This window comes from Mobula hypostoma, chromosome 9 (assembly GCF_963921235.1).
Source record: "Mobula hypostoma chromosome 9, sMobHyp1.1, whole genome shotgun sequence".
Classification (NCBI taxonomy): Eukaryota; Metazoa; Chordata; class Chondrichthyes; order Myliobatiformes; family Myliobatidae; genus Mobula; species Mobula hypostoma.
Window position 1 is genome coordinate 135276372 of NC_086105.1, and position 23177 is coordinate 135299548.

Consider the following 23177-nt stretch of genomic DNA (forward strand, 5'->3'; position numbering starts at 1 on the left):
TACAAGAGGACATGGCTTTAAGGTAAGGGGTGGGAAGTTCAAGGGGGATATTAAAGGAAGGTTTTTTACTCAGAGAGTGGTTGGTGCGTGGAATGCACTACCTGAGTCAGTGGTGGAGGCAGATACACTTGTGAAGTTTAAGAGACCACTAGACAGGTATATGGAGGAATTTAAGGTGGGGGCTTATATGGGAGGCAGGGTTTGAGTGTCAGCACTACATTATGGGCCGAAGGGCCTGTACTGTGCTGTACTATTCCAAGTTCTATGTCTATGTAGACCTGCAGTTCTTAATATTCAGCAGGGTCTTGTGATCATTAAAAATATGTTCAAGGACAATAACACTTCTGGTTGGCCCCATAAAGCCTCTACGACCGAACACGCCACTATCTTACCATAAGTAACCATCAGAATTGAAGTACCTTTACAGTACAGCAAGGCATTCACTACAAGGGGAAGATTTATGACTGGGACTAGTATATGCAGAAAATATTAAAACACTCAAGTTAGGTACCACTTATAGAGAAAGAAATGCTGGAACTGACTTACACAAAAACTTCTGATTCTGATGAAAGATCAGTGACGCAAGTCTTCAGCTCTTATTTGCCTCTCCAAAGATGCAGTCTAATCTGCTGAGCATTTATGTTTCAGAACTCCAAAATCAGCAATTTATGTACCAACATTTAAGTTCCTAAAATTCGATTCCTGAACCAACTTTACATTGTTTCCATTTTTGTACATACGTTGAGCAGTAGGTATCAACAGATATCAGCTACCAATAGACAATAGGTGCAGGAGTAGGCCATTCGACCCTTCGAGCCAGCACCGCCATTCACTGTGATCATGGCTGATCATCCACAATCAGTATCCAGTTCCTGCCTTATCCCCATAACCTTTGATTCCGCTATCTTTAAGAGCTCTATCCATCTCCTTCTTGAAAACAACCAGAGACTTGATTCCACTGCCTTCTGGGGCACAGCATTCCACATATCCACCACTCTCTGGGTGAAAAAGTTTTTCCTCAACTCCGTTCTAAATGGCCTACCCCTTACTCTTAAACTGTGGCCTCTGGTTCTGGACTCACCCATCAGCGGGAACATGCTTCCTACCTCCAGCATGTCCAATCCCTTAATAATCTTATATGTTTCAATCAGATCCCCCCTCATTCTTCTAAGTTCCAGTGTATACAAGCCCAGTCACTCCAATCAGTTTTCTTCACAGCCTGCTGTACTTGCATGCTTGCTTTCAGTGACTGATGTACAAGAACACCTAGATCTCGTTGTACTTCCCTTTTTCCTAACTTGACTCCATTTAGATAATAATCTGCCTTCCTTTTCTTACCAAATGAGCAAAGTGTTTAGCTCAAGCTGAATTATACACAGTGATCACATAGGCACTGTTTTAAAGAGATCAAAGTGACAGTTCAACTTGCTATCTATAAAACTGGCTGCAATGGATTCTTGGCAATAATGGAGGACATACTGGCACTGTGGTTCCTTAAGGCTGTCACAGCTGGGGAGGTAGTGGGGATAAGCTCCCACTAGCTATTAAATACTCCCAATGGTGTGTGCCTCAAATAGCCTCTGCCAACCAAGTCCAGCTCCTGGCCTTCACATGTGGCTTAGCTACTAAGCCTGGTGAAAGCATTTCTGTTGACAGAAGGGCAAAGGTGGGTTACTGCTGCCTTAAAACCAGTCGCTTCGAGCAAATGGGGCTCGTCAACTGTGGTTGGCAACTCATCTAGAAGGAAATCTCTGATTTCAACCCTCTGCTGCCTTGTGGCTATGCCCACTCATGGGGAAGGCTTTGGGAATAAACCCAAAGGGAAAATCTGGAGCTGAAGTTCATAAGGCAGTCCAATGTTGAGTTCAACGGTGACTGGCAACTCCTATGGCGCCACTGTACCAAACCATGCTGGTCTCTGCTGGTCCTTTGGATTTGGCTGCATGGAGAAGGGGAAGTCTGCTGCATGGGAAACAGCTTGCTCTCCATATCGTACTGCCCTGACTTGTGTATCACATACATGTAGGACGCAATATCCATGGTCGACCCCAACCAAGGTCCTCACAGTGGCACTGTGTTTAAATGACGGGACAAGATAAATTAATTGGAGTTAAGAGTTAAAAAATAAAATAACATCCAGGGAATTTAAATTTAAATAAGCTAGCATCAATAATGGTGGCTACAGAACTATCAAAACTGTTGTAGAAGAAAATCTGGCTCACTGTCATTTCTGCAAGTACAGCCCATATTGAATTGTAAAATATTGTGCATAATATGATTTAAAGTGTTGGTCTTTCATCTGCTCGTTAAACAGCTTTAAAGGAACAGTGACCAAAAAATGATAGAAGTTTTTAATTTTGCAAATTATTAGTTCAATCTGAAACAGAGGCTTTAACTTTGAATGAACTATGGAGGCAGATAAGACAAAGTTAGCCAAGGTAGGTTGGGAAATGCATAGAAGGTGTAACAGAAAAGACATAATGACTAACAAATTTGTAAACTATGTATTAATCTTTATATACATCTAAGGCAAAATAACTAACAGGATAAGTGATCTAGCTGGGGTTATCAAATAAAACCAAAAAGACAAAGAATGCTCCTATTTTAATAAACACCATTCATCTAATGCTTTTATTTTGTTTCTGACAATGAAGGTTGGTCGCACACTCATCATATCCACAAATAACATAAATAACATATCTGAACAAGTGTTTATTGGAAAATAAAAGCTATAAAATTAAATTAAAGTTAATTACACAAGAATACCTCTCTCATAAAATCCTTATTTTCTCCTTAAGTTAAATCTACCTCCTTCAGATAATTCACGATTATTAGATAATTCATGTTCAGCATTATGATTATGGGATTAAAACTAGAATTGAGGAAGTATTTTCAAAATATCCTAATGTCAATCCACTTAAAGGATACTGCAGCAAGTAGACGAAGCAAAACAGAATTATTCAACAGCCAAAAGAAAACTTACATTCCAGAGAGTACAGCCAAGTATTGTCTTTGGCTTTCATAAAAATTAACTTGTTAACAATTACTACACTGGAGAGAGTGTTTTAAATAGAAATCCAGGAACAAATGCAGTTTCAAATCCTTTTGATTATGATTAGATTTCAACACAACAGATGATACAAAGGAAGCTTCAGTGAACCATTAATTTGGCAGAAAGACATATGGCAGAGATCAAAAGCATGCACTCAACTGGTTAAATATGATATTGATACAAAGTAAATTGTACAGACGACCCATGTTATGGCCATTTGGGTAACGGAAATTTAACTTTACAGAATTCACTGCCTAAAAGTATCTTTAGGGTTCATTTACTGACCCTACACCACCCTCCCCCATTCCTTATTGATTGTTACATGATACAATGGTGAATCAACAATGTTAAGTAATCTCTAATGAATGTTCTATAAAAGCTCCAAACATAAAATGAATTCTTTCAGCTGGGAGGTGCTGCATGCAATATAGGTCAAAGCTTAGTTACTTGCTCTTTTCAAGTAGGCTACAGCAATCTCAGATTACTCAGATTCAAAGACATCCTTTGACTTCCTCTTGAGAGAACTATAGATTTACCACTCATGCACTAAAATGCTTTCCACATTTCAGCTTTGACTTTATCCTTCCCAAATACAGTGACCATTAGCTCTACCAGCATGGATAAGATGATAGCATTTTCGTTAATTGTCCATGCCAACTTATTCTTTTTCATTCCATGACTGGGATATTTGCTCACTCTTAATTGTCTTTTTCACTGGGTACATGCTGAATTTACATTACTGCTTCACATAATGTTACCAACCTACATTTTTTTTTACATTTAGAGATACAGCATAGTGACAAGCGCTTCCAACCCAATGAGCCTGCACAACCCATGTGACCAATTAACTCACCAACCCATACATCTTTGGCATGTAGGAGGAAACCGGAATACCCGGAAGAAACCCAAGTGGTCACAGGGAGAACATACAAACTCCTTACAGACAGTAGCAGGAATTGGACACCCTTCCACTAAGGCAGCTAGAATATACACAATATTTAAAATGTACCTATGAATGGTTTACAAAGTAGCACATTTACTTTTCAGGTAAATATTGATCTTTGTCAAATCAAAATTTAAATACTTTTCATAGCACCACGACCCAGTTCTAAGCCGCTGCAATAACTTGGTTATATTTCTACTGGTCCAAATGCTACTAATGCAACTTCTGCAATCACCTCTGTATTCACTTGATGTTTTGTTAAACCTAGTGCTGCTCTGCTAGATGCTGTGACCAGATTTTTACAAAATTCTAAAAAAAAATCTTTCCAAACTGTCCGAACCACACCTCCCCATCTACAATGGCATTAATGATTTCATGTGAATTCTGTAAAGAATTTTTATCTTAAAAAGAAAACCAATGGATTCAGTTTCAAAAAGCTTCTTTCATATAAAACATTTCAGGACATCCAGAAACAAACAATGAGAAAATGGAAAATCCCAGAAGATGCCAATTTTCATGGCAAAAACGCGCACCAAAAATTAATATGGTTATCTCAGTTTCCAGGATTGTACTGTTTGGACTTGTGGTTAAAAAAAAAGATTTAAATATTGATAAAGCAATTCTCCCCAACTAGTTTTTCCACTCTACCTTTCAATAAAAGCCTCCAGAAGATGCATTGAAACAACAATAAACAAACCTTGATGCTTACAACCCCATAAAGTTTTTTTTTATTTACAGCGTTACAGAACAAGAATAGCTTTTCTCACGTAATGACATATCGTGTCAGTTGCAATGCAATATATTCTTTGCACGTTTTGCAAGTTCTCAGGAAAGCCCAAATTGAAGCTCATGAGTCCAATTAAAAAAACAACACCTGGCAGGAAGTTGCAATGAATTCTCTGCTAAGGTGTAATACCACATGTGTTATGAATGCAAGAAAGTGTGTATTTCAGTAAAACAGACAAAACCCAGTGCCCAAATAGATAAAATAGCCAAAATCGTCTCTCTGCAGCAGTGAAGAAACTCTTTGATTAAAGCAGAGATCAGAAGTAGGCTGAAAACAGTGAATGTGACCTTGGCTTATAAGGGCAAAACAGTCAAGGCATACCAGATGGTACTTTATGTTGTAGGAAGACATAGACCACAGCTAAGGACAAAGAATGTTACTGAAGTCTTTAAGAAGCAAGGCTTTATAGAAAATTATTAGTAAAATGTGATTGCTCTGTTGTTAGTCAAATCAATGTACGTAGTTAAAAAGATCACTCAGGAAAGAATTACAGAATGATCATTGACCTTTAACGTTAATTATTTTTCTCGCTCCACTGGTGCTCTAACCTGCTGAGTATTTTTTTACCATTTTCAGTTTTATTCCAAAAGTTTGCAACCTTCACTAGTTCTACATTACCAACACTTTATCCTGAGCTAATGCAACTTTCTCTAGGTTCTCCACGGGGAAACAAGCCCTCAGCACATACTTATCACTCTCAGACATTTCAAAATCACACGTATTGAACTCAGTTCTCTCCAGAGGGCAAGCCAACTATTGTTTTTGCTCTACAGTGCAAAAGCAGCAATGAGTTGGATTTTACATTCATCATCACTGAAGTGGAAAGAGAGAGCAGTTTCAAATTCTTGGGTGTCAGTATCTTTGAGTATCTATTCTGGGCCCAACATATTGATGCAATTACAAAGAAGGCACAACAGCAGCTATACTTTATTAGGACTTTAAGGATAATTGGTATGTCACCAAAGACCTCGCAAATTTGTACAGGAGTACAGCAGAGAGCATTCTAACTGGTTGCATCACTGTCTGGTATGAAGCAGGCACTGTCCAGGATCAGAAAAAAGCTGCAGAAAGTTGTAAACTCAGCCAGCACCATCATAGGCACTAGCCTCCTCAGCATCCAGGACACCTTCAAAAGGCAGCATCCGTCATTAAGGACCTCCATCACCAAAGGACATGCCTTCTTCTCACTGGCACCATCAAGCAAGTGGTACAAGAACGTGAAGACACACACTCAACCTCTTAGGAACAGCTTCTTCCCCTCTGCTATGAAATTTCAGAATGGACAATGAACTCATGAACACCTCAGTATGTTTTCCTCTTTTTGCACTAGTTAATTTATTTTTTAAAAAATATATACTTAGTTATATTAAGTTTGCTGACAGGTCACTGCATCACAGGATATGGCGAGAAGGCAGGTGCATGGGATCAGCCATGATAGAATGGCGAGCAGGCTCAATGGCCTAATTCTGCTCCTATTTATAGTTTAAAATTATGTACTGCAATAGACTGCTGCCACAAAACAACAAATTTCACGACATATGCCAATGATATTAAACCTGATTCTAATTCTGATGATGTCAAAGGAACTTCCCACAGAAATAATGTATGTGGCCTGGATCTTCCCTTTTCCAATCTCTTGGACAGAAGTTTAAAAAAAATACCTGCTAATTCTTTTTGATACCATTAATTTGACCGAAGAACACATGGGCAAAAAATGAAGAAGCCAGTGCCAATATTCAAATGTTACAGAGAAAGAATAGAGAAACTACTTTTAAGAAAGTGAAATAACAAACAAACTTGAATTTATAAGCCACACCAAATCAACATTTTCTTTTATACAATTTGCAAAGCAATTATTAATGCACCAAACATAAACTCATCTAAAGCAAAGTGTTAAAATTCTATTCACAATCTATTCATGAAGTTCTGAATTTTAGAAACATAGGATGCAACACTGGGCTGAGAAGTGACAGATGGAGTTCAACCCAGATAAGTGTGAGTGGTTCATTTTGAAACATAGAAAACCTACAGCACAATACAGGCCCTCCGGCCCACAAAGCTGTGCCAAACATGTACTTAGCTTAGAAATTACCTAGGGTTACCCATAGCCCTCTATTTTTCTGAGCTCCAGGAGTCTCTTAAAAGACCCTATTGTACCCGCCCCCACCACCATCGCTGGTGGCCCATTCCACGCACTCATCACTTTCTGTGTGTAAAAAAAAAACCTACCCCTGACATCTCCTCTGTACCTACTTTCAAGCACCTTAAAACTGTGCCCTCTTGTGCTAGCCATTTCAGCCCTGGGGGAAAAAGCCTCTGACTATCCACACGATCAATGCCTCTCATCATCTTATACACCTCTATCAGGTCACCTCTCATCCTCTGTCACTCCAAGGAGAAAAGGCCGAGTTCACTCAACCTATTCTCATAAGACCTCCTCCCCAATCCAGGCAACATCCTTGCAAATCTCCTCTGCACCCTCTCTATAGTTTCTACATCCTTCCTGTAGTGAGGTGACCAGAACTGAGCACAGTACTGCAAGTGGGGTCTGACCAGGGTCCTACATAGCTACAACATTACCTCTTGGCTCCTAAACTCAATCCCACGATCGATAATGGCCAATGCACAGTATGCTTTCTTAACCACAGAGTCAACCTGCATAGATGCTTTAAGTGTCCTATGGACTCGGACCCCAAGATCCCTCTGATCCTCCACACTGCCAACAGTCTTACCATTAATGCTATATTCTGCCAACATATTTGACCTATCAAAATGAACCACTCACACTTATCTGGGTTGAACTCCATCTGTCACTTCTCAGCCCAGTTTTGCATCCTATCGATGTCCCGCTGTAACCTCTGACAGCCTCCACAATAGCCACAACACCCCTAAACTTTGTGTCATCAGCAAATTTACCAACCCATCCCTCCATTTCCTCATCCAGATCATTTATAAAAATCACAGAGTAGGGGTCCCAGAACAGATCCCTGAGGCACACCACTGGTGACCGACCTCCATACAGAATATGACCCATCTTCAACCACTCTTTGCCTTCTGTGGGCAAGCCAGTTCTGAATCCACAAAGCAATGTCCCCTTGGATCCCATGCCTCCTTACTTTCTCAACAGGTTATTGATTCCCCGATTATATTAAAAGTTCAAAGTAAGATTTATTATCAGAGTACATGCATGTCACCACATACAACCCTAAGATTTCTTTTCTATGGGCGTACTTCGCAAATCTATAGAACAGTAACTGTAAACAGAATCTGTAAACTAAACCAACAGTTCAAATGTAGATAATAAATAGCAATAAATAACAAGCATGAAATATCAAGATTTAAAAAAAGTCCTTAAATGGGTGTAGTTATCCCCTTTTATTCAAGAGCCTGATGGTTGAGGGGTAGTAATTGTTTCTGAACCTGGTGGTAGTGAGTCCTGAGGCACCTGTACCTTCTAACTGATGGCAGCAGTGAAAGAAGAGCATGGCCTGGGTGGTAAGATTCTTTGTAATGGATGCTGCTTTTTTACAGCAACATTTCACATAGATGTGCTCAAAAGGTTCCGAAGGTTTTACCCATGATGTACTGGGCCAAATCCACTACCTTTTTGCAGCATTTTCTGCTCAAAGGCATTGGTATTCCCGTACCAGGCCGTAACACAGCCAGACAGCACACTTTTTAACCACACATCTACAGAAGTTTGCCAAGATTTTTAATAACACGCCGCATCTCCGCAGACTCCTGAGGAAATAGAGGCACCGTTGTGTTTTCTTCGCAATTATATTTATATGATGGGTCCAGGACAGGTCCCCTGAGATAATGACAACCAGGAAGTTAAAGTTACTGTCCCTCTCCACCTCTGATCCTCCAATGATTGCCGGCTCATGGAGCTCTAGTTTCCCTCTCCTGAAGTCTTTAATCAGTTCCTTGGTCTTATCGACATTGAGTGAGAGGTTGTTGTAATTACACTACTCAGACAAATTTTTCAATTCCCTCCTGTATGCTGATTCATCACCACCTTTGATTCAGCCCACAACAGTGGTGTCGTCAGCAAACTTGAATATGGTGTTGGAGCTGCACTTAGCCACACAGTCATAGGGGTAAAGTGAGTAGAGCGGGGGGGCTAAGCACACATCCCTACGGTGCTCCTGTGCTGATGGAGATTGTAGAGGAGATGCTTTTGCCAATTCAAACCAACTGGGATCTACAAGTGAGGAAATCCAGGATCCAATTGTACAAGGGGGTATTGTGTCCCAGGTCCTTAGTTTACGGATTAGTTTTGAGAAGATTATGGTGTCAAATGCCGAGCTGTGTCGATGAAGAGCATCGTGATGAATGCAACTTCGTGCCCAGATGCTCCACAGTTGTGTGAAGAGACAACGAGATAGCATCTTCTGTAAACCTGCTGCTTCGGTAGGCGAATTGGAGGTCATCCAAGTCACCACTCAGAAAGGAGTTGATATGCTTCAACACTCATTATCAAGGAGCGGAAGGAATCACCAACGTCAGCTTGAAATTCCCTTACTCAACCAGTATTAAGACTATGGTGACAGTACAACTGGAATATTGTGTGCAGTGATATGTTTAAGTTAGAGGGGTGCAGAAAAGATTCACAAGGATGTTACTGGCAGGACTTATGTTATAAAAAGAGACTGAATAGGCTGCCACCATCTGGCAGCCAACAGGTTACCTAACAGAGATTTATAAAATCATGAGGGGCAAAAATAAGGCGGATAGTCACAGTCTTTTTCTCCTAGGGTAGAGGAGTATAAAACTCCAAGGGCATAGGTTATAAGGTGAGAGGGGAACAATTTAAAGGGGACCTGAGGAGCAAGTTCCCCCAACACCCCACCCCACCCCTATACACAAAGAGTAGGTGTGTGGAATGCACTTTGAGGAAGTGTTAGAGGTAGATAAAATTATGATGTTTAAACTACATTTAGATACTGCAAGCACATAGATAGGAAAGGTTTAGAGGGTATGTGCGAAATTCAAGAAACAGGGCTAGTTTTGGAAGGCACCTTGCTCATCATGGACAAATTGGGCTGAAGAGGTGTTTCTCTGACGAATTAAGTATGTACCAACTCCAAAAGATGACATAATTTACTTTAGTAACAGAGCAACAGTTGAACTATAGTTAAATTGAACACTATTTAACTACCAAATCTGCTACTTCAATCAGCCACTTCATTGTTATTTGGCAAAAGGCAAACCTACGAGTCCTGTCCAAAATCTTCAACTTCCTGAAAGGAAACCACTGTTTCCTAATAGGAGAGGTTCAATTCCTTTGGGCATTCCAATTGCTTTATTCTGACACATCTCACTTTCTATGGCTTGTGGAAAATCCCTACTTCTTCCTTGTCATTGCCTTTACCAGCTCTACCGGCAACATCTCGTTGACAGCCAACAGTGACTCACCTCAAAAAACGTGTGCTTAGCCCACTGCTCTACTCTATACCCATGACTGTTTGGCTAAGCACAGCTCAAATAGCATCTACAAGTTTGCTTACGACACAATTATTGTTGGCAGAATTTCAGATGGCAATGAGGAGGCATACAGGAGCGGGACAGATGAACAGGTTCAGTGAAATCGCAGCAACAACCGTACACTCAACATCAGTCAGATCAAGTAATTGACTGTCGACTTCAGAAAGGGGAAAGCGAGGGAACACACACCAGTCCTCAATGAAGGATCAGAAATGGAAAACGTGAGCATTTACAAGTTCCTAGGTGTCAACATCTCTGAGGATCTATCCTGAGCCAACATATTGATGCAATACAAAGGTGGCATGATAGCAACTATACTTCATTAGGAGTTTAAGGAGAATTGGTATGTCACCAAAGACACTTGCAAATTTCTACAGATGTACTGCGGAGAGTATTCTAACTGGTTATATCACTGTCTGGTATGAAGGGGTCACTGCACAGGATCAGCAAAACTACAGAAAGTTGTAAACTCTGCCTCTCCAGGACACCTTCAAACGTTGATGTCTCAAAAAGGAGTATGCATCGTTAAAGACCTCCATCACTGAGGATGTGCCCCCTTCTCACTGCTACCATCAAGGGGGTGATACAGGACCCTGAAGTCACACACTCCAACATTTCAGAAATAGCTTCTTTCTCTCCGCCATCAGATTTCTGAATCTACAATGAAGCCATGAACTCTTCAATATTTTCCCCCCTCTCTTTTTGCACCACTTATTTTTTTTTAAATACAATATAATTTATAGTTTTTATTATGTATTGTAATGCACTACTGCCACAAAACAACAAATTTGATGACATATGCCACTGATATTAAACCTGATACAAATGCCAACTAGTCCACATGAGCACAATATTGATTGCTATACTACATACAAGTTAGGATGTTATACCTTCATACAAAATAAACCTGGCTGGGTTTCTCGTTTTGGGGAGTTAAATTATTTCATTCAAGCCTGCTGAGAATACAAGCTTGCAAACACAGTTCACAAAGAAGATTAGTCAAAGAACAAAACAGTGACACAAGGTAAGCCCCCAAAAGCACCACAGTAATTTCTGGCTTGTGAAGGACTACAAGCATTCCGATATGTATATATTACAACATATTTCATATTGGAGAAGTGAGAGAAAACACTTCAGGGTGGTTTAGAAATGTAAAGTCTCAACTAATTCAAAAGCAGGGGTTCCCAACCCTGGGTCCACGGACCTCTCAGTTAATGGTCAGGGTCCATGGCATTAAAAAAAGGTTGGGAATCCCTGTTCTAAAGCGTCTTTGTTCTTCTGAAAAGGGTTTTGCTGTGATGGATTAGATACAGGAAGAATGCTTGTACCTATGGGAATAAAAAACAGAAACTTGTGATACAAGACAGTTGCCAAGAGATCAAACAATATACTAGAGACTACATGGAACTCCCTCCCAGATGTAGGCAACTTACACAAGTGTATTGAAGAGGAGCATACATAATGGAATGAAAAAAGGAATGGGTGCTTACTCTTTAAGACCCAAACAAGAAGAATGCAGCACAAATCCAGGCATGGTCTTGTTCAGCCAGACAACTAGCTTCTGTGCTGCACCTTACACACAAGTCTTTTCTTGGGCTTACTTTCCACATTTATGTTAAGATAGCTACAGTTAAATTTATATTTGACACAAATTTCAATGAAACCTTTGCCTCTCTGGCTAAATTATTAAAGGATTGTTTCTGCCTTGCTCAGTGCTGTATTTATCCCTTCATGTTTCTTTCACTGTCCAGTCCTACAAATTAAAGATACAGAATTTGGTTCATCTATTCAGGCCAAATACAAAGCAGATTAATTAACATTCAACACTGAAGTAGCAAGTGAAAAACACTCAGCTACATTACGCACTAGCTAAGCTTTTGTCACTGAAATACCGAAATCTTAATGAGTACCTTAGCAGCACTTAATTGTAGTTAATTAGTAGCACCAGATTTAAAAAAATAATATTCAATAACCTCTAATGTACAACTGCAATACTTACCATGAAAGACACATTAACTAGAAGGACATAAAGACAAATAATTCTGCAGATGCTGGAAATCCAGAGGAACACACACAAAATGCTGGAGGAACTCAGCAGGTCAGGTCCTGATGAAAGGTCTCGGCCCAAAACATCAATTCGTTTCCAAAGATGCTGCCTGACTTGCAAACGTCAGACTGTTTATTCATTTCCATAGATGCTTGCTGAGTTCCTCCAACATTTTGTATGTTTAACCAGAGAAATCTTTCTAGATCAAGAACAAAGCTAATCCTAACATAGATACCCTCAGTTAATATCCAGCAACACAAACACACCAGAATATGTAGAGCGCTAAACCACATATTAGTGCTGGTGAAAGCCCTTGAACAATAGACAATGGTGATGAGTATGTCTGTAAAGGGAATGATTAAAACTCCTTTTATGCCTTTATTTTAAATCAGACTGTTTTCTGATGTGTATAATCTTAAATCAGTTTTCTATAACCAAGTCCAATGCTGTTAATTACAGATTCTATGGTAAAAAGTGACAAAAATTGGGTTAACATAATTAAAAGACCGTCATTAAGGCAACTAAATACCTGTTCAAAGAGACTTCTAGTATCTGTTTGGGACATTGGCCAAAGTTATCAAGAGGTGAGACCCAGGGTTTTCATTTTTTAAAAAAATTTAAATCAAATTTATCTAAAACTAAAACCAAGTCTTCAGTAACCATGTGCCTACAGAATACAAGAGGAAAACTGCTTAACTTCTGGAATTTAAATTCATCTTTTCATGGAGTGGAGGGGGTGGGGGAGGGAGGTCATTATCTGAGCTATTAAATCTAGCATGTCATGCAGAAAATGCAGAACAATTACTGTATTTTAGCTTGCAATGCATGTCACTAATAGACATCCATCCATATTGCATTCAGATCAATTAGTAATCAATCAATTAATTCAGAAAATGAACTGCTCTACTGGAACATTACAAGCTTATGAACAAACAAGAAAAGGAAAATCACTATTTTATAAATCCAGTTTTCTCCTGGTAATAGATTAATGTCTTGATGCTTGCTTGGTCGCCCTCTTGTGGTCTGTAGGGAAATAGTTCAATTGAAGTGCGCTGCCTCCGATGCATGCATGAAAGTGCAAAACTGGAACAGTTAAGTTTTACAATTTTGCAAGATGACAAACATCTATTCAGCAATATGTCAGAGGCAAAGGGAAACTCACCATGAGAAATTACTTTTAACAGAAAGCAAATAGATATCCAACTTTATGTATTAGGCTTAATTTGCACTAGAAGTACAAGATAAGAATCCAGACACTCAATCTTCCAAGGTTCAAACCTTGCACTAATGCGATACAAATCCATACTTGGGTGGCAGGGTGGAGATACATCTCTACCAAAGAAGTGGTAAGGTGCTCCTTCCTTCTGTTAGCCTACAGGTCACCTTGGGCAAGGTGTAGCACCTGCTTAGCCCCCCCCCCCACAATCAAGGTCACAAGAAGCTATGTCAGCGGGTGGCGGATGATCATATAAGCATTGGTATATATCACAAGTCCTGGTTATGCGATCACTGATGCCAGGCAGGCAATCTCTGAAGAGCATTGATAAGGACACTGCCCAGAAGGCAGCAACGGCAAACTACTTCTGTAGACTGCTCTTTGCCAAGAACAACCATGGTTATGAGGCCAGGATTACCTACATCATATCACAGGGCACATATCGAACAAATGAACTTGCGAGAACCTGAAGGGAAACTGTTCAAATTGCTGAATAATGGCAAGTAATTTCAGAAATACTGATGCTTAGTATATACAAAATTGTACTCTATTTAAAATGTATAGGTTCTATAAAGTTTCCATAGACTAAGGTAGTAAATGTAATCCTGTTATTTCACAAAGGGGGAAGAGAGCAAGGAGGAACTCTCTGCAGACTAGTTAGCCCATTATCAGTAGTAGGGAAAATGCCAGAACTTACCCTTGGAAAAAACAAAATTCGGCAAGTGAACGTGGATTTACAAAAGGGAAATCAAACCGGTTAGAATACCTTGAAGTTGAGTAGACAAAGATGCATGTGAACTTCCAGAAGGGTTTTTAAAATCGGTGCAACACAAGCTTACAAAACTAGAGCGCATGCTATTGCAAATAAAGGTACTTCAGTGGACTTAGGATTGGTTAAAGGATAGAAGACAATAGGAATAAATGAGCCACATTGTGGATTACAAAGTTGCGGATACCAGACTGCTGAAGTGATTAGTGCAGGAAACCCATTTATATTAATGACTTGCTAGTGACACAGAACTTGGGGCCTTGGGGTCTGAGTCCATAGGACACTCAGCTTCGCAGGTTGACTCTGTGGTTAAGAAGGCATACGGTGTATTGGCCTTCATCAATATTGGAATTGAACTTAAGAGCCGAGAGGTAATGTTGCAGCTATATAGGACCCTGGTCAGACCCCACTTGGAGTACAGTGCTCAGTTCTGGTCACCTCACTACAGGAAGGATGTGGAAACCATAGAAAGGGTGCAGAGGAGATTTACAAGGATGTTGCCTGGATTGGGGAGCATGCCTTATGAAAACAGATTGAGTGAACTCGGCCTTTTCTCCTTGGAGCGACGGAGGATGAGAGGTGACCTGATAGAGGTGTATAAGATGATGAGAGGCATTGATCGTGTGGATAGTCAGAGGCCTTTTCCCAGGGCTGAAATGGATGCCACAAGAGGGTACAGGTTTAAGGTACTTGGCAGTAGGTACAGAGGAGATGTCGGGGTAAGTTTGTTTTTTTTTTAAAAATTACGCAGAGAGTGGTGAGTGCGTGGAATGGGCTGCCGGCAACGGTAGTGGAGGCGGATACGATAGGGTCTTTTAAGAGACTTTTGGATAGGCACATGGAACTTAGAAAAATAATAGGGTTATGAGTAACCCTAGCAATTTCTAAGGTAGGGACATGTTCGGCACAACTTTGTGGGCCAAAGGGCTTGTATTGTGCTGTAGGTTTTCTATGTTTCTAACTAAGTGGCAGTGTGGGCAGCTAGAAGGATATAGGAAGGTATGAAAAGCTTGTCAAATGGCCAAATAAATAGCAAGGTCATAGAGGATGCAAAATAAATGTGGAAAAATGTCAGGTCATCCACTTTGGTAGAGAAGTGGAAAAGCAGAATACATTTTAAATGGTGAGAAATTATAACATGCTGGTGTTCAGAGACCTGGATTTCCACAAATCATAGAACAAGTGATTACAAAAGGGTAATGGCGTGTTGATCTTTACTGCAAGTGGAACTGAGTGCAAGAATAAAGACATCTTACTGCGACTATACAAGGTCATAGTGATACTACACATAGGATACAGTACATAGATCTTGTTCCCTATTTATGGGAAGATAAACTTATGATAGTGGGAATGTAAAGATTTCTGCTTTGAGAGATTAAACTGCTCCTAGATTTTAAGAGGTGATCTTATAGAAACGTACAAAATTCTAACAATACACACTGGGATGCTGCTTGTGCTGACTGATATCTCTGGAACAGGATGTCACAGACTCACAAGACCCTATGTCTAAATGATCTTATTAAGGCCATCAAAGATTATGGAGAGAAGGCAAGAGAATGGGTTTGAGGGAGATAATACATCAGCCATTATGGAATGGTGGAGCAGACTCAATGGACCGGATGAGCTAATCCTGCTCATATGTCTTATTATCTTGTAGTTGGCATTCTGGACTAAGGTGAGATGGCCATTCCTCACCCAATGTGAACTGATTGTAATGTAAAAGTTAGCAGTCAGCTGAGTTTTTCTACATAAAAGTGGCCGTGTCTCTGTCCTAAATCACAAATGAAAGGCAATGTACAAAGTCATTCCATAAAAACAAACAAACACAAATTACTTTATAAAACCATTTTAAAGCTAAAACATCCCCAATGGAAATACTCATTATTTTAATAAGCAAGATTGTAGTTGCCAGATAAAACAGCACCAGGACAAGGGAATTACATTTCTCCTCTCTAACATTACGGCATTGAAAGACTGCAAGGTAGACATTCAAAGCTCTTTTAATCACTAATAAAACCCTAAACATGCATTTGATTTAACATTAGTAACTGCAGATCTGCAGTGGCATCCTAGTTTAAGAAATCTACATAATCAAGAAAAATGCATTTAGCATGCATTTAATCACTACCTTAATGATACATTAGCAAATACCATACAGTATGGAGATTTCTCACTCCAACTTGTCTACAAATAAAAGTGCCTACCTCATAGTGGGAAAGGAAGTCCAGCAAACCTGAATGAGTTGGGATATACTGAAGTGGGCTCATAACTCTTTGAATGAAGCTATGAATATAAGCAGCTGTAAGAGGTCCCCTGTACTCAATAGGGCCAAATCTAAAAGAAAAAGTAAGTTTCCATTAACTGTGATACGAAATCTTTGTTTTCAATAATATGCTCTCAACTTATCTTAAAAATTGTAGCACCATCCAGAATAATCTTTTTTCCAATTATTTAAAGGATGAGGGCATCATTATCAAGAGCCTATCCCTAATTTCCCTTGAGATGGTGGAGTATCTGCTCTCATTCTACTGATCATCCTGGGATTACATCATTTGACCCGTACATTTCCTTATACAAAGTCGTCAGTTCCTTTGAGTTGGGAGTTTATAGTTTTAGCACTAGATCTTTCCCAACAGGAAACCTGGTTTAAAAAAAAGAGACCAAAGTGCATGCAGTACTCCAGATACTCTGAATTCTGTAATGCTGTAGTAAGGCCTTCATACTCAATCCCCAACGGAAACAAACAAAAATAAAAATGGAGTCAAATATACAACTTTCTACCACCAATAAAAATAATAACAGAATATATTTTTAAAGGACAACAGGCTTAATATTAGTACCTACTCATGCTATTTATGAAGGGTAAATTTTATAGAAATACTATTGTAAATAGACTAAGTCTTAGAATTGCAACCTAATAGTTTAAGTTCTGATGTTAAATGGGGAATTATCTGGCAGCTCTTTTGCCTTCCATCACGTGGGAGTATAAATAGCTACTGAAAATTGCTGAGCCGTGGCTCACGAAGTTAACAAAGTTGCCCATTACACCAGAAAATACCAAGTTTGACACAAGAGTGTTTGCACTTCTCAATTTATATACTTCCAAATTCACTGTATAATCTATCCACTAAATCTTTCTTTAATACACTAATACCGGCAAGGGAATAAAGATACATTGCTCAACCCCTATTGACCTGATATTTAGACAATACAGTGATGGGTCTACTAGAGTCATGCATCAGCCAGAGCAAGTTAAGACTGCAACTGATCAGGAAATTGCTTCTTACCTCCTCTGATATAGATGAATCACCGGATAATAAAAGAGATTCATCTGCTTCCTGCACTTCCCCTGATGCCACCAGCAGTTTACAGCAAGGAACAGCACCTAGAACACAGAACAACATCAGTCCTATTCCAAGCTCAACATCCTCTCACATCAACAGGTGTCACTCTCTACATCAGCTTTAGTCCAAATGCACAACTTCGTGTTCCAACCAGTCATTCAGTGGCTTAAAAAAAAGGAAAGTATGGCGTAGACCATAATAAGGTTCATTATCACTGACATGTGTCATGAAATCTGTTGTTCCAAAGTTCTATTGCCAATGAAATACTTCTGTAAATGCATTCACAGATGCAAAAGATTCATTTGCCAAATTCTGCACACAAACTCTTACAAAAGTACATGTAATACAGATGACCAAATCGTTGGATTTGGGATGATGGTTGATAAATATCGCCCAGGATACAGTAGATTGCCGGCTGGTGGCGTAGTGGCATCAGCGCTGGACTCCGCAAAGACTCCTGAGTTCGAATCCAGCCAGCTCCCTTGCACGCTTCCCATCCGTGCTGGGTTGAGCGTCGAGCTAGCAACTCGGCCTCTTAAAAATAAGAAAGCCTGCTAAAAAAAAAAACGCCGTCATGACGGCGTCCCAATGACTCCTCTCGGAGTTAAGGGCTCTCTTCCTTCTTCCTATCCCTGACCTCCAATATCAGCGGAGATTTTTGGTGTTCAACTCTCAAGAATGAAACCTTAGAATGAGACCTCTAAGATGATTACCTCTGAGCTGCTTCAAATGTTGGGAGTTAGCTAATACAATAAAAGTAGCATTTAAGGTATACCCAAACTTCGGAGATGATTGCAAGTAACAAAGAGAGATCACAACAATTGGGGGGGCGGGGGGGAGGAAATTGGCAGTGCAGCAATTTTTAAAAAATGATCTGACAGAAGAACGATTGATAAGGTATTGCCAAAACAGATTTCCTTCAGCATTTCCCTGGTGCGCTGAACTGAAACTTGAGACGACCATGCTTCACACATAAGAATTGCTGGTGAACGCAGCACGCCATGCTTTTCACTTTGCTTAAAATTACCTATGTTAACCTTATCAAGAGAACCAATTCACTGAATATCAGTTTATATTGTTATGTAGGCAAGCGTGATGAGTGTGGAGCAGGAAGGTAAGCAACAATTAGCATAGTTATATTAATAGTATTATTTACTTCAATCTAATTTCTGACATTTGAAAAAATATTGGGAGGAATATTTGGCATCCCAAAAACAAGTTTATTGTCATTCTTTAGAATACAGAAGGTGAATGATCAGAATTAAAACACAATTTTCAGGGCTTGCGTTAAAAAGCATGCAAATTCAGTAGCCTTCCCACTCAATATTAAAACAGTTGCAAAACCTGAGAACTAAGCCAATGTTTTCTGCAAGGCATAATCAGCAGACTGCAAGACATTCAAACATGGGGGAAATGAAGATCACAGTAACCAAGCAGCAGCAAAAGATCTTTACAGGATGTGAATGCATAATGTATACATAATAGTATATGAGATTTAAATTTCAGGTAGCATTAAAATGAGCAAGAAAATGATCCATTAAGACAACTCTTCAATGTGTTTTACTAGACTTGACATCTCAGCAGAGCATTGCAAAAACCATTTTTATATGCAATTAAACTTTTCATCAAGCAAATCATACTTTATCTACTAGAAACATGAACAAGAATATTTATAGTTTAGCCATCAATGTTGCTCAATACTTAGTGCACAGAAGAATGCAAGCAGCTCTGAACAGATGTTGGGGATCCCTAGTGTTACATCTAAATTATTATTTTTGATTACTATTATTTTTTGAATACCTCCGGCAGAAATTTCTAAACCCTGTACCTACAGGGTGACATTTGAAACTGATAAGTACATAAACAGTATTTCCACAGTCTGCCTGCTGAACATTTAAGGGTTTGATATACAGAAGGATTTTTAATCCTTCAATCAATTAGCATAATATAGTTAAAAATTCTACATAGCTGTAAAATTACAAGGATGTTATGAAGCTGACAGAACAATTCAACTCAACTGAACTTTGCTGGTGATTATGCCACATGATTAAATTATATTGGCATAACCTCCTATTCCCCCATCATTGCTGTGGTTGGCGCATCATGCGTCAACCACAGCATAAATATTTCAAAGTGCTTCACAAGAAGCTACCACAGTCACAGAGACACATGATGCACACAAAACTGACTGAAAGCTTAGCCAGTTTGGTTTTAAGAATTGTCTTAAGAAGAGAGGCAAAGAATTTATGGCAAGACAAGGCAGCCAAAAATGAAGTGATTTAATAGACTTATAACTTAGAGGTATCACAGCTGAGAGAGAAAGCCTGAACAAAATGTGGAAGAAACAGTACATCTACTCGGAATTTGCTAAGTGATGTTAATCTTAAAACAGAAACTTATCAGAAATAGTGACCATGAAACTTTTTGTAAAAACTCAACACTAACCAACATCCTTTGGAACAGAGAAATCTACTTTAAATCCTATCATTAATGGTGATCCTATATCTGCAACAAAGTGATTGATCTTTACCTTCTTGCAGAAGTGACCCAGCAAACAAAGGACCAAACTATTAACAATAACCACTTACAGTGCAGTGATGAAAGTCACCACCTCAAGGGATTTTGGGAATGGGTGTTAAATGCTGATTTTGCTCATGATGCTTGCTCCTATGGGGAATTGATCTCTTTGTTGGTACAAAGGAAATGCTGCAAAGATAAAGCCAAGAAGAGCAGGACTCACCTGTTCCTGAAGCTCTCCTGCAACCTGATCAATTTCTTCCCTGACAGAAATCGACTCTCCACACCAAGGGGCATAAAAGAGGATAACGCAAACTTCAGATAAGCGACAGTGTCTCTCCACTTGGTCTAGCTGTCCCATGTAAAGATCAATCACGGAGGAGTTGGGGGAGAGAAACCGGACAGGTGGTGGAGCCAATTTGACCACATCTTTTGCCCGACTGCCAAAACAAAAAGTACAATTACTTAAATTAAAATCACAAATTAAGGACTATAGAGCTATATAAAATAATGAAACAGTATTAGAAATCAAACAGTGCTAACATTTTAAAAAAGAAATAATTTAATTTTGAAAAATTCTCTTTCCAATTAACACAAGCCTTCAAGTGGTATCACCGACCCGGGGGTGGGGTAAGAGAGAGCAGATTCATCACAATGTTGGCTGGGAGGGAGAGTTTTAGTTATGAGGACAGATTGGTGAGGTCAAATCTGTTTTTCCTGGAGTGGAGCTGATTAAGAATGGACATGATTGAAATATATAAAATTATGATGGGCATGATAGAGTAGACAGAAGGATATTTTCCCCATATCAGAGGTAGAAAAAACTAGAGGACACAGATTTAAAATAAGAGGCAAGATATTTAGAGGGAATTAGTAGGGATCTTTTTTACCCAGAGAGCAGCAAGTATGTGGAATGTCTGAGAGTGTGGTGTAAGCAGTGTCAACAATAGCATTTAATAGATGTCCAGATAAGTATGTGAATTACCTCGACGCACAAGATTGTAAGACAAATGGCGAAAGGTGGTATTAATACTGATGGTGCCCACTGGTCAACATGCACACGGTCAGTTTCTTTGCTGTATGACTATTGAGGCCTGTTAATAAGTCCTCAGTGCACTGTGGTACTTCAACAACAGAATCATACAGCTGATGGGAACATGAATTTGGGAACCTTGACTCTTTCACCTACAGACCAGTACTTAACTAGTTCAAGCAGCTAAAAGATGAATTATTTTCTAGAGCAACACACACAAAATACAGTTCTTTTCCAATCGATAACCAGGAACAATATCCCCACTTGCGATAAACAGACACTGTTTTCTGCTGACTTCAATGCCATTTCAGCATGGACCAAGAGAAATTTTTAAAAACTGAAGAGAAATGGCCTTCAAAGCAGGACTTCTGTTTCTCTCGCCAGACTTGCCATGTATTTCCACAATCCACTGCACTTTTCAAGGACCAGGAACATGACAAATATACCAACCACACAGCAGAGGTGACCTCAGAGAAAGTGGCCTGCAGGACTTTTTGTGAGCTGACAGTCCCAAGCACCCATTTTCTACACCCGGGGCAAACTAGACCTTACCCTTCGAAGAAACATCAATGATTGACACAAGAACAGAAAATATTGAACATACGCAGCATAAAGTTAACATTTCAATTAACATTTTAGTTCTAATGAGTTTTCATTAGAACTAGAAGAGCAACAAAGTGGATGTCTTTTGAGTTGTGGAGGAGTGGGCTCAATAAAAGGGAATATCTGTGATAGGGTGGTGACCAAGAACTCAGAAGTTATGAGAAATATTGAATACTTTGCTTTCACTTATGATCACAGGTATTTCAAACTGTGCTGGGTGGAATAAGTTGGAACTAGAGATATTTACTGAAGGAGGAAACTGATTGATTGACTACTAACTGATTGACAGTGTGCTGACTGCATTATCAGCTCAATTAGTCTCATTAAAGAAAATGATACAAATCTGGAAAAGCCTCTCATCTTTGACAAACTTTGTGCTTGAAACAACAAACTGTAAGCTCAGAATACAATTATCTCCCCATTGGACTTACCTTCTTCATACCTGTTCTAGGATCTACCAGGAAACCTATTCAGAGGAGGGGGTAGAAATGGAATAATTTCCATATTCACAGTCTCAGCAAATTCGGGTCATTTTTATTGTTTGCAACAACCTGTTGCATGCATCTGCAAAAGCTGGGACAAATCAATTTTATCCCAATAACAGACAACTTCAATTGTGTGATGGTGCCATCCAGTGGCAACAATAGTATTTGCAGAATCTCAGTGACAATATTGAGGACAACACAGTTGAGCACACAAGCATCAGAAGACCAGCTCTAAAATATAACAAAATACCTAGTTTAATTTCAAGTGATGAAACTTAGAAAGAGACTTCATGAACATCCTATTGGCACAGTATGTGAAGTGAATACAACTTGCACACCATATTAACCAAGTAATAATACAAACCTATAGTCTTGTTTCTTAGAGCCAGTTCATAAAAAAATTACATTAGCAAGTAGGACAAGCAAATACAACAGAAATGGGCCCAAATTACTGGAAGGAAGCTGAGGCTTTTCAAAGAAGCAAAAGATATCCCATCATGAGGATCATGTTATCATATAGGGCTAACCAAAAAAAGAATCAATCAACAGATGTTGGAAACCTCACGTAAAAACAGGAAATGTGGAAACATTTGGTTAGGCAGCATCTGTGAAGAGAGAAAGAGTTAATGTTTCAGGTCTAAGATACCTTGTAAGAACAGCTGTCTGAGCTGCTGAGTATTCTATTTTTATATCACACAGGATGGAGAAGTTTTACACAACTTTCAGAAATAAATCTAAATGCAATTAGAGTGAGAATTTGCAAATTTCAATAGTTGGAACGATTAGAGAGTTTGATGCAAAAAGCAAAATTTCAGCAGTTCAGACAGCTTCAATAAAAAGAAACAGATTTAGCTTGATAGGACCACTTCGAAAAGAAGTTTGTGGAAAATTTAT

At 39.3% G+C, this 23177-nt stretch overlaps 1 protein-coding gene across 2 annotated transcripts in view; it reads right to left on the minus strand.

The window, feature by feature from the left end:
• The window catches only part of txndc11 (thioredoxin domain containing 11), an 88384-nt gene that overhangs the window by 48864 nt on the left and 16343 nt on the right, over positions 1-23177 (minus strand). For both annotated transcript variants that reach the window (XM_063059229.1, XM_063059228.1), the window contains exons 2-4: positions 20386-20602; positions 17589-17686; positions 16506-16635 (exon numbers count right to left, since the gene is read on the minus strand). In XM_063059229.1, the coding sequence (XP_062915299.1) occupies positions 16506-16635; positions 17589-17686; positions 20386-20602 (445 nt within the window). The remainder of the gene's footprint in view (positions 1-16505; positions 16636-17588; positions 17687-20385; positions 20603-23177) is intronic.